General features: G+C 51.5%; 1 protein-coding gene across 1 annotated transcript in view; it reads left to right on the forward strand.

Moving 5' to 3' along the window:
- Positions 1–3,602: 3,602 nt before the first annotated feature.
- SLC15A1 (solute carrier family 15 member 1) overlaps positions 3,603–12,530 on the forward strand; it is a 45,497-nt gene continuing 36,569 nt past the window's right edge. The window contains exon 1 of the mRNA XM_012755901.3: positions 3,603–3,689. Coding sequence (XP_012611355.1) covers positions 3,686–3,689 — 4 coding nt within the window. The 5' untranslated portion in view covers positions 3,603–3,685. The remainder of the gene's footprint in view (positions 3,690–12,530) is intronic.

Genomic DNA, 12,530 nt, shown 5'->3' on the forward strand with positions numbered 1-12,530 from the left:
CCAAGCCGGTACTGGAGCAGGAGGAGCAGGCGAGCAGCGTTCTCCTCCGAGGTGCTGTCCCGCTGAGTCAGGGTCTACACCAGGGGTCCTCAAACTTTTTAAACAGGGGGCCAGTTCACTGTCCCTCAGACCATTGGAGAATTTGCACTGTAGGCCCTGGATGAGTCGGCTGCTAAGCAGGACAGGCAGCTGCGGCAAAAACACCTGGAGGGCAGGATACATGTGCTAGGCGGCCCGCATGTGGTCCTCGGGCCATAGTTTGAGGATGCCTGGTCTACACCATCTCTTCTGTCAAAGTTCCCGGGGCAGTGCAGGGCAGGGGACAGAGCAGCTGTGGACCTCCTGAGCTGTGCTTGCCATGGACCCCCCTGCTGCCTTCGAATCCTGCTTCTCCCACCTCCCGGCCACGTGACCTGCGCTAATTCAACCAACCTCCACGTGCCTCAGTTTCCTCTTCCATTAGAATACAGGCACTAATGCTCCCCGGGACAAGAGTGGCAAAATGGTGACAGTGACACGGAATTAAGCCAGCTGAGGGACAAAGGGGGGCTCATTACATCCTTCTCTCTCTTTCTGTGTATGTTTGAAACTTCCCAAAATATAAAATGTTAAAAAGAAAAAGAAAGAGTGCTCCGTACTCCCAGCGTTATGGTGAGGAAGGAATTAGATGACGCACGTGGCATATTCCTTACAGGGCCCGCACACAGTGAGTGTGTGGTGAGTATTAATAATTACTACTAAGGGAATTAAGATCCAAAACTAGATTTGAAAGCAAAATCTGCCAAGTAAGTTGAAATTTAAGTTAGTTTGGTCCTCACAGTGAAGCTACTGTATCTAGCACGTTACTGTATCTTCCCCATCATGTAGATGCCATAAATAGGGCATGACAGTTTGGAACAGGGAGGGGAAACATTGTGTCCTCCAGGAACCACCCCCCTGTTCCCGGGCTTAGTCCCTTAATGTCCTGAGGACTTGGGGTGACGTGCCAAGGCATGTACGTTCGGTTCCAAAGTATCGTGAATGAATTTGAGCTGCTCACCGGTCCTTCTCCTATATGCCAGGTGCCTGGTAGCATGTTTTCCTTTGTATTTTTTTCCCCCGAATCATACAGGAGACTTAAGTCAGCATATTTTTTACCCAGCCCATTCTCCCCCCACCCTGTGCCATTTCTCAGACTCTGTCTTCTCGCAGAGAAGGCTGTGGGACCCACCTGTGATTTCAGTTCCTCACCCCTTCACCACCAGCATCTCCGCAGAGGTTCTCGTTGCTTTGTGCCTGACTTCGATTCCATTGCCCTCGGAGATGAAGTGCAAAGGTCTTTAGAGCCAAGCAATCTGAGAGACACAGCTGGAGAAAATGACACTCTGTTACCCCAAAAATGTGCAAGCCCCTTTTCAAGGCGACGTGTCCCATGTAAGAGCTTCGGTGAGTAGAAAGCAATGAACGGTCTGGGTTGAAGACGGACAGCTACCCTCACTACCGTGAACATCTGCTTCTCCCCCAGTGGTTTGCATAAGGACAGTTCTCTGAGGCCCAGTGACAGTTCTGTTCATCCAGGACCAGCGGCCACTTCTGTGCATTCCCTTCCTAGCACGCGCCCACCTCAACCCTGCGAATGTGGCTTGTTTGGGAAAAGGGCTTTGCGGATGGCATTGAGTTGGGGATCTTGAGGTGAGCTCACCTGGGATGGGGAGGCCCCACGTGCAGTGACAACGCCCTTATAAGGGAACAGAAGGAGAGGACACAGAGGAGGAGGCCACGTGCCGACAGAGGCAGAGGTGGGAGCCACTCTGCCACGAGCCAGGGGTCACCTGGAGCCACAGAAGCTGGAGGAGACAAGCGGGGACTCTCCCCGAGAGCCTTCCGAGGGAGCTCGCTGTGGCCACCTTGAGTGTGGACGTCTGGCCCCCAGACCTGTGAGAGGACAGAGCATTGCTGTCGGCCTCCAGGGTCGTGGGGATTTGCTGGGAGGCCACAGGCAGTGAGCACGGGGGGCTGCGGGCAAAGGCTGTGGTGAGGAGGGGCTGACTCCGGGTCACCCTGAGTCCGGGTAGAGGATGGGGAAGCCCCAAGTCTGTCACCCTACACCACACGTCCGGGAGCTGCCTCCGAGTCCAGGCCGCCCTGGGGACCCTGGAGGACCCTCGAGCCCGGCCGGTCTGTTCAGCGTTCTCGGGCTCAGCAGCAGAAATCCCAGCCCCAGAGGACATTTGCCCTAAAGAAGTGATCTCCAGCTCCAGTTCCACCCCAGGCCCGTGTGACACAGAGTGACAGCTATGAAGCTGCTCCTAGACTTCCCAGAGCAGGTTGTTTTGTTTTCCCTTGAGCCAGTGGTACCTTTCTCCACCTGATGAGGCCCCTCTACTGGCAGCCCCGTGCCCGCAGGCCACACCGACTGCTCCCTGTGCGTATCCAGTGAGCAACCGTGTGAAGAGGTTTCTTGCTCCTCAGACACGGTGGAGAAAGCCCGAGAAGGGCGGGTCCAGCCGCCTCTGGGGAAGCGGGGCCTGTGTCTCCCACACACCACCGTCTCCCAGAGAGCCGGCTGGGAGATTCGCTCAGACGCACGGGGTCACAGAGACAGGTGGGGGACACACGCAGTGTGGGGGACACACGCAGTGTGGGGGACACAGCAGTGGACCGGGGCCAAGGAAAGATCCTGCCCCACGCTGCAGCGTGCATGGGCCTGGAGGCGAGTCTGGGCCATTCCACTCACGGAGCTGCAGTCGTCACAGCCGCGGACCCAGGCGGGAGCACGGAGACTGCCGGGGGCTGGTGGAGGACACGGAGTGAGTTATTGTTCAGTGGGGACAGGGCTGCAGTGTGGGAAGGTGACAGAGTTCTGGAGATGGAAGGTGGCGACGGCTGCACAACCAAGAGAATGTGCCGAGTGCCGCTGCCCCTGCAGACAGCAGTGCAGATTCAGAGGGAACCCGGTAACAGCTCTGCGTGCCTCGCCAGGACTTTTGACAAAGGCGATAGAAACCCACCTCCATTTTCCTTTTTAGTGTTCCTCTCAGTGTGCAGAACACAAACCCCCAGATCAGAAAAAGGAAGATGATCGCCATATTATTATTGATTTGTTTTTGTTATTCTTACAAAGAGGAAATGTAGAATCCTCCAAAAATGCTTTCAAAGTTTCCATCTCCAGGTAAAGCCTCACAGCAGACAAGTGACGAGTGTTCCACCGGGTTTGGCTTCCTCGCCCAGAACTGTCGCGTGTGTTGGGACGCAGGGCTTTCCAAAGTGTGGTCCCCGGAGCAGCAGCTTCCGCATCACCTTGCACTTGTCAGAAATGCAGATTCTCGGGGCCAACCCCGACCTACTGAGTCAGCGAATCGGGGGCTGGGACCTGGGGACCTGGGTTTAACCAGCCCCGCCCGCCCGTGCCTGACATGGCTCACACGGGGGAATCCCTGGCCCGCCCCCACAAGGGCCTGGGGCGGTGGCCCGGGACAGGTGTCCCCTGCGGGGGCTCGGGCAGCGATAACCTCTGCTCCCTGCAGCGCGGTGGCCGCCTCCGAGGGTGGAGCCGGGCCCGCCCCGCCTCGCACACTTCCCGCTGCACAGGTGGAGCTGGGCAGAGCCTGGAAACCAGGTCGGAGGAGCAGCACCTTTGTAAAACGTCCTCCCGCCTTGCTCCTCGTCGCCAGCCCCAGGAAGCCCCAGCGCGGGAGCCGCCAGCATGGGTAAGCGCGGCGCGGGTCGGCGACACCGGGGGGGGGGGGGGGGGGGGGCGGGAGCGGGGGCGGGCGCAGGGGCGGTGGGGGCTGAACACGCTGGTCCCGCGGCCACCTGTGGCTGGCGCGGAGGGGAAAGGAGGGAGGGGTAGCACCGCCGCGGGATACTACATGGCAGCGGGCGGCGGGACCGGGGCGACCCAGAGGTCTGCGGGGCGGGGGAGGAGATCTGGGGAAGTTTCAGGGCAGGGCACCTGATGTCCCTTCCCGCGTGGTCACCGCGCTGCCCAGACTCCCAGGTTTCAGTCATCTGGAGCTGCGGGCATGCTGGGGACTGCTCGTGTGCCCACCTGCTGGGCACAGTGTGCTTGGAGCTGCACCCGTGCAGGTGACAGCAAGACGGGCAGAACCTCCGTCTGTCTACTGGGTGCTGGGTGGCCTTCTTTGCACTTCTCTTGCCACTGGCTGGCGAGGTCACCCTGGAGTTCTGGAGGGAGTCCTGGTCTACGAGCAATTGGAGTCCTCTCTGTGGCCCCGTCTTTGTGACAGTTCTGCACTGTCCTGGGGCTAACCTGAGAGAAGCTGCAGGAGCTGAATGGCGGGTTCTCCTGGGGGTGGAGCGAGAGCAGGACAGCCAGGACATGGTGACAACTGCCTCGCTTCAGAGCTAGCAAGGCTCTTCCATCAACGCCCACCCAGGGAGACGCAGTGCACAGCCAGAGAGCCAGAGACCAGCCCGGCCCTCTTCTTTCTTAAAGATGGGGAAACTGAGTCAAGTGACTCCCCGAAAGTTGTGCCTTGGGAGGGCCCAGGCCAGCACTTTGCTGATGACATGCCACATGGTTGAGAGAAGGAGACCTGAGCTTGGCTCACCTGCATTTATATTCCATTCTAACTCTCTCACCCCTAGGATCTTGCTTCAATACAGCAAGCTCTTTGGGGGCCTCGACTTTCCCACCCACTAGGCAGAGATGCCGGTGGCTGCCTCACGGGTGCAGGGGGGACATGCATGTCCGTGCTCAGCACCCCGCTGGTTTGGAAGCACTTCCTGGTTTGGAAGTAGAAGCAGTGTGTGGTTCACACTTTGGACTCTTAATTATGGCTAACTGTGCTCGTTCCAGAAAGATCTGCAATTTCCCTCTTGGGTGGAGGCTGTCAGCAGAGTGCACCCAACAGACCTCAGCTCCGCAGGTGGCTTCCTAGGCTGGGATTCTGGGTCCCACCCACACATAACCGATCACTCCTCACTCCATGTAACTTTTCTTTTATTTTTTTTTATGAATGCAATTATAATTCTATAATTGATAGAACTTTTATTATTTTATTTTTTTTCCAGCATATTGTGGGGGTACAAATGTTAAGGTTACGTATATTGCCCTTGGTCCCCCCACCCCCCTCGAATCAGAGCTTCAAGTGTGTCCTTTCCCCAGTTGGTGTGCATCGCACTCATTATGTATGTGTATACTCATCCCCTCCCCCCCACCTGCCCGACACCCAACAAATGTTATTCCTGTATGTCTAGTTAGGTGTTGATCAGTTAATACCAATTTGCTGGTGAGTACATGTGGTCCTTATTTTTCCATTCTTGGGATACTTCATATAGTAGAATGGGTTCCAGCTCTATCCAGGAAAATACAAGATGTGCTATATCACCAGTTTCTTAAAGCTGAATAGTACTCCATGGTGAACATATACCCCATTTTATTAATCCACTCATGTATTGATGGCCACTTCTGTTGTTTCCACATCTTTGCAATTGTGAATTGCGCTGCTATAAACATTTGAGTGCAGGTGTCTTTTTCATAGAGTGACTTTTGTTCTTTTGGGTAGATGCCCAGTAATGGGATTGCTGGATCAAATGGTAGATCAACTTGTATCGCTTTAAGGTATCTCCATATTGCTTTCCACAGAGGCTAAACTAGTTTGCAGTCCCGCCAGCAATGTAGGAGTGTTCCTATCTCTCCACATGCATGCCAACATTTATTGTTTTGGGACTTGTTAATAAGGGCCATTCTCACTGGAGATAAGTGATATCTTATTGTGGTTTTGATTTGCATTTCCCTGATTAGAGATGTTGAGCATTTTTTCATATGTTTGTTGGCCATTATTCTATTTTCTTTTGGAAAGTTTCTGTTCATATCCTTTGCCCACTTTTTGGTAGGGTTGTTTTTTCCTGAATGTTTTTTCCTTGATGATTTCTTGGATTCTAAATAGATTCTAGTTATCAGCCCTTTATCGGATGTGTAGGTTACAAAAATTTTCTCCCATTCTGTGGGTTGTCTGTTTGCTCTCTTGACAGTTTCTTTGGCTGTGCAGAAGCTTTTTAATTTGATCAGGTCCCATTTATTTATTTTTGTTGATGCTGTGATTGCCTTTGGGTTCATGTAACTTTTCTGGGAGGTGCTCTCAAGCATGTGTATCTGTCTTCACATACCAAGTCCCTAGGTAGCATCCATGTGGGGTTGGAACCCCTTACCTGTGCTTAGCACCTAACAGATGGTTCAAATCAGGGTAGTTGTCAAAGGCAGCAGCCTGGTTGTGACTTTTGAAGTTCAGTTCCACATGGATTGATGCTTTCTAGTTACCAATTGAGTTTTTCGACAACTGAGATTGGCATAGCATGTGAATAGCAACAAAAAGTTTGATTTTTACTGAAGTCTTAACTGTTCTAGTATCAGCTGAAAGTGAAAAAATTGTTTAAATGTTTTTTAAGAAAAAAAAGTAGTAGTAACTTTTCCTCTTACAAATAGATCTTTGGCACCTAGATTATGCCAAAATTGTCTGAGATACCCTAGTGACTGAAGGAGACAGTTGGAATACTTGGCTAACCAGGGAGGAAGAAAGATGACATGATTCTCAGAGAAACTAGACTCCATCCCGCTGTGTAACTGGACACATTTTCACACCAGGTGCTTGAATGTCCCAGGGAGTGGCAGAAGTTCTGAATGAGTGGGAAAGCAAGGGATGGGATGAGATTCTGAACTGAACCATTGAGGTGTTTATTAGACTTGATGACATAAGCCATGAGCATCCAAACAATCAATGGGATAAACAGCAAGTTGTTTTGGGTGTGGCAGGGCCCAGCTAGACCTGGCTGCAATGTCTTGTTCAGATCATGAACTGCACACCCTTTGCTAGAAAGCAGGGCTTGACAACCTTTTCTGGACAGTGCCATGTGCCAAATACTTTGGGCCCTGGGGCCATATGGTCTCTGTGGCCGTTTCTCAACTCTGTTGTCTAAAGCAGCTACTGACAAAACATAGACACATGGACGGAGCTGTTGCAACAAAATTTTACTTGTGGACCTTGACATTCCACTTTTATATGATTTTCATGGGCCAGGAAGTAATCTTTAAAACGTTTTTTTCTTTTTTTTTTTTTTTCATTGTGCTAAGCACTTTTTTTTATTTTTTTATTTTAGCGTATTATGGGGGTACAAGTGTTAAGGTTACTTATATTGCCCATGCCCCCCTCCCCCCTCGAGTAAGAACTTCAAGCATGTCCATCTCCCAAACGTTGCACATCTTACTCGTTGTGGTTGTATACACCCATCCCCTCCTCCCCCCTCCCACCTAAAACATTTTTTTCAGTGTTTAAAACTGCACAGCCATTCTTAGCTGGCTGCTGTACACACGCAGGCGAGGAGGGACTTGGCCTGGGCCGTCGTTTGCTGGGCCTTGCTTTAAAGCACTGGGCGTTTCTCAGAGTCAGGGCGGAGAGGGGGCTGTCCTCCCAGGAGCTGTCTGGTTGAATGAGGTCTCTGAATGGCAGAGAACGTACCGGGCTGGGGAGAAGCTTTAGTGAGGACAGACGGCCTCTGAGGCCTTTGTAGGGCTGGGGACACTTTTGCTGAGGGTTTTGCTGTTTGGTCTCTTTCCTCTCACCCCGCTTCACGCTCTTTTCCAAAACTCAGCAACATCTATGCTAAATTCACTCTGAAAATTAGGTCCAGGGCTTCAAGTTCTGTGAAGAAAGGTCCTGTTTCTGTCTGCCACAGCCTCCGGGTTGATTTGAGAAATTCGTTCTCTTAATGAAGGATACTTTCTTATTAATATATTCCTGCCCTCCCGATCTCAGCCCCTGCCCGGCCTCGCATGGGATCCTGACGAGTTTTTCCAAGTCAGCTGCTTGCCTGAATGTAGAACAAGGGACTATCCTTGGAGGTACCTCACATCTGGCCATTTGAATGAAGTTCTCTCCTCTCCCTGTAGGCTCTTGGGTCAACCAAGAGCAATGTGGAAGTACCAGGGAAACTGGTGTTCCCACTGCTGTTCCCACAGCCCTGAGTGTGCAGCAGGAAGCTGAGGCTGCCCCATGGGAAAGGGAGCCTTTGGCATTTGGCCTTTGGGAAACCGCCTTCCTCCTGGCCAGCAGCAAGAAGAGAGAACTCCTATCACTGAGCTCTTTCATCTGATATTAAGTCCGTGGTTTTAAACTTGAGCACACGTGGGGCTCACCGAGGGAGGGCTTACTCTGAGCAGTGGCTGGGCCCCACTCCTGCAGCGTCTGGCTCGGAAGGTCTGGGGCAGAGCTCAAGGGTTTGCATCAGGGCAAGTCCCCGGTGCTGCTGACACACTTTGAGAACCGCAGTTCTAAATGACTCCAAATGACAGGGATCTCTTTGGCTGGACCCTTGCCCATGTCCACGTGTTCCTGCTGTGCCCTAAAATTAGACTGTGGGAAGATCTAGTGCAGGCTGGCCCCTGGCTTGACCATTGGGTACATGCCCAGGACAATGAAGCGTTGGGTAAATGAGTCGGTGGAATTTGAAAATCAGCCTGTTGCGCTGTGTGTGGACGCAGGGAAAGCAGAAAGGAATGGGAGTGAGAAATCAGTGTGGTCCGGCTGGCTGCCCGGGGTGGACCTGAGTTGCTGATTTACTCAGGTATTTATTTCCCATCTGAGAGTATAAAATAATCCCGCCTTGGAGAAACTCACATCCCCAGGGGGCAGGGACATAGGCCCGTAAACATCATTTTTACGGGTGTGGTGAATGAGGCACCATGAGGTCAGTGAAAGCCAGCCACAAGCAGTATTTGGTCAAAGTCGAAGGATCTTCCAGCTCTGGATGTTGTGCTATGTCTGTGCGTCTCATTCATACCTCTGCTCATGTCCTGAGTAGATTATGCAATTTCTTTGGATTTTTTGATTGAAAGTTGTCCTACTGTCCTGTGAGTTACTGAGCCATCCCATGAAGAGCAGGGAACAGACAGAGCGCTTCCTCCCCCGGCTGGTCCGGCTACCAGGAAACTTTACTAGCAAGAGGGACAAGGCAGCATGACATGGAACCATGGAGCTGGGACTGCCCAGCCAGCCACGTTCCCCTGTCTCGATCGGGCTGGGAGAAGCTCTGGGACACAATTGCATCTTGATTCTGTCCCTTGCAGTAGAGAAAGGGGGTAGGTGTTCCAGGTGAGCTGATAAGGAAATAAAAACAAGGGTGAGGTCTGAGGAACATTCCACATCCTTCTGTGGTGATGTTGAAAGAATAAGAACAATATTGCTGGGAGGTGAGTTGAGAGTTGTTGACTCATCATACTGGGGTTGCAACAGAAGGAACTCAGGAATCACTGTTTTGTACCTTTGTGCCTTGGTCTCAGAAGCTGGAATCTGTCACTGAGGAAACTGGCCGGGGGCCACCTCCTGGGTTTGAGGTGAAAGGGCCATGGCAGATGGGCCGGGCCAGGCCTCTGCTGGCAGCACCTCTTGTTTTGGGGACTTGGTGTGAGTGCAGCATGGAGTTAAAGGCCAGACTCAGTGTTTAAGAAGTGGCACAGCTGAGCGGAAGAGGGACAGGATCTTGTACGGAGACTTAAAAAGGAGGAAGGTCTAGTTCCTCCCAGTGTTCCTAGACTGGAAACTGCCCAAAGCCCTCCACGGGCTGCTGAAGCCTGCCTCTACTTGGAGAGAGGGTTTATAGTCACCCATTTATTGGGCGAGGGTATGTGACAACAACACATGCTCATAAGGAAATTTTGGTTCAAGGAGTGGACTGAAGACTAGAAAATTCATAAAAGGTACTAACATAAGAATGCCCTGTGCAATTTCTCAAACTACGCATTTAAAATTTCTACAATCTGCCTCAAGCGACAAGATTTTACTATAAGCTCTGTTAGAACACAGCAAACATTTGTACATTGGAGGTGTTCTTGGGGAAATAAGCTTTTTTTCCATTCGGCGTAAACGCATGAACTCACGTGCTGTATGAATTTCCTGTGGTCACCGTAACAGAAGTACCACAAACTGGGTGTTTGAAAACAAGTGCAGCGTATTCCCTCACGCCCCACAAGGCTGGGAGTCCAGCATCGAGGTCGGGCAGGGCCACCTCCCTCTGAGGGCTCTGGGGGAGAAGCTGTTCCAGGCCTTTCTCTGAGCTTCTGGTGTCGCTGGCAGTCATTGGCGTTCCTTGACCTATAGAAGTGTCACTCCAGTGCTTCCATCGTCACACGGCCGTCTCTGCCTGCCTGTCTCTGTGTCCCTTCTCATAAGGACACCGCACACGCTGGATCAGGGCCACCCTACCCCAGTGTGACCTCATCTAGACTGATCACATCTGCAATGACCCTATTTCCAAACAAGATCGTGTTCTGAAATTCTAGGGAGGACGTGAGTGTGGAGGGGACACTTTTGAGCTCCCCACGTGGCAGCAGAGAACGTTCTCTCTGAAATATGTACCTCACCTATGTATGACTTTAGGCAGAAAATATTCACAGGGTGTAGCGGTGACTCCACTGCAGCCTGTGTGCTCAGCCCAGCGGCCACATTTGGTGACCAGTGTCTTCCCCAGCATGTCAGATATATTTTCTGGTCCTAGCTGGAATTAATTCGAAACAATCCGTTTAGTAACAGAATTGGTATGTCGAAAACATGCCCCTTGTATAATATTAGATTCATCCTGATTCCAGACTTCTAGCCTCCAGAACTGTGAGAGAACATGTTTCTATTGCAAAAGCAAAAGCACCCAAAGTAATATTTTAATAGTAGACGCAGGTAATTTACCTCAAATTAATTGTAAAAATTATGCTTATAGAATGTCGATAGTGCACTGTGGATCTGTGGATAAAGCTCCCAGGCAATCTTTATGCATAGCATTTAACTTTTCCTTTTTAAAAAACATAGCTGGTTGATCTATGCACACTCCTTTTAAAATTATAAGAGAAGACCGAAAAAATGAAGTCGCCCAACACATCTATGGAAAATGGTAGCTAATACCTAATACGATTTAAAATACACATAATATTTTAAAAGCGTTCTCCTTCTAGGACCTTCTTACAGATATGGCCACGATAGGAATGAGGTATGTACAACCTATAAATCATGTGGGCAGAAAACTTGCATTCTGTGCACAGTTTTGTAGCCTAACCTCATACTTAACATGACCGTAAAGCATTTTTGTGGTCATGGTTTATGACATAAAAGTCGAACAATCCTTGTGTGTAAAAGTTAGGGTCTCTAAGTTAATTGCCACGGAAACAATGTCCCCCCAAAGACCAGGAATCTGTTTCCTTTTAATTTAGTGACACTTGTGTGTTTTTGGCACCGTTTTCTCCTGGCCAGTGCTAATAGGTGGCTTCTGGGGGTGGGGGTGCGGCATGCACCAGTGTCACCCAGGAGGCTGAGAGCCGCTTTCTGCCTGTCCTCTCCTCTTCTCCCCTTCCAGGGCCTGCTCTGAGGAAGGGCCCCTCTTGTCTTTAACCTGGGGATATATTTGTTTATTCACTCTTTAAAGGAAACCTAAGTTCCAAACAGAGAGTATTCTTCCAGAATAAAAATTTTCAGGTGCAGATAAAGGAAATAACTCGGAGAGCAAGGGTTTCTCTTCTCACCCGGGAGAGGCGTCTCGCCTGAGCACCTGCCTGTTTCCTGCCTCTACCTGGAGCAGAACTCAGGGCGGGCCCCCTCTGTCTCTCGTGCACAGCAGCTTATGCATGTTAGCTCGGGGCCCTCCGGCCTAGCGACCCTTCGCTGCAGCGGGGAGCAGGCCGGGGACAGTCTCTGAGCGTGTCCAAAGGTGGGCAGATCCGGGGCCGCGGAGGGGTCATTTCTTTCTGAACGAGAACAGGAATGTTCTCGTGTCTGTGATTATGGGAACAAAATGCCAAAAGTCGTAGACAGATTACAAAACTATTAGAGGGCATCTGTTTCAGGCCTCTTGAGTCTGTAGTTTTAGACAGTTGTGTGTAGAAACTTTTTTAAAAGGCAAGAGAATATCTGTAACCTAAAGCAATAAGTCGTACACTGCAGATGGCGTCTGTTGTGGTCCAGTTGTGTCCCCCGCAAAATTCATATGTTGAAGCCGGAACCCCCAGCGCCTTAGAGCGTGCCCTTCCTTGTTTGGGACCAGGGCTGTTTGGGTGTAATTAGTTAAGGGGAGGCTGTGGTAGGGTGGGGGGAGTCCTAATCCGCTGTGACTAGTGTCCTCAGAAAAAGAGGAAATTTAGGCACAGACTCACACCCAGGGACAAGGCCAGGTGAAGCTGGTGGCAGAGATCAAGGTGACACTCCTACAAGCCAAGGAACGGAGGGGAGTGCCAGCCATGCTTGGGGAAAGGCCGGGGACAGATTCTCCTTCCCAGCCTCTCCTTCCCAGCCTCTGGGGGAACCAACCCTGCCGACACCTTGGTCTGGGACCTCCAGCCCAGAACTGTGAGACGACACGCTCCGTTGTTTTAAGCCAGAGCCGCAGTGGCCGTGGGGTAGCTGGAGCACCTCCACCGGCCTGCCATCCCCTCGAGTTCCCAGGCGTCTGCCGGGACTCAGATCGGCTGCAGTCAAGCCTGTTCCTGGTGGCCTGTGTGCAAGATCCCCGGGGCTGAGCTGTCCCCTATGTCAGCACCATGCCAAGTCACT

Source organism: Microcebus murinus, chromosome 13, assembly GCF_040939455.1.
Source record: "Microcebus murinus isolate Inina chromosome 13, M.murinus_Inina_mat1.0, whole genome shotgun sequence".
Classification (NCBI taxonomy): Eukaryota; Metazoa; Chordata; class Mammalia; order Primates; family Cheirogaleidae; genus Microcebus; species Microcebus murinus.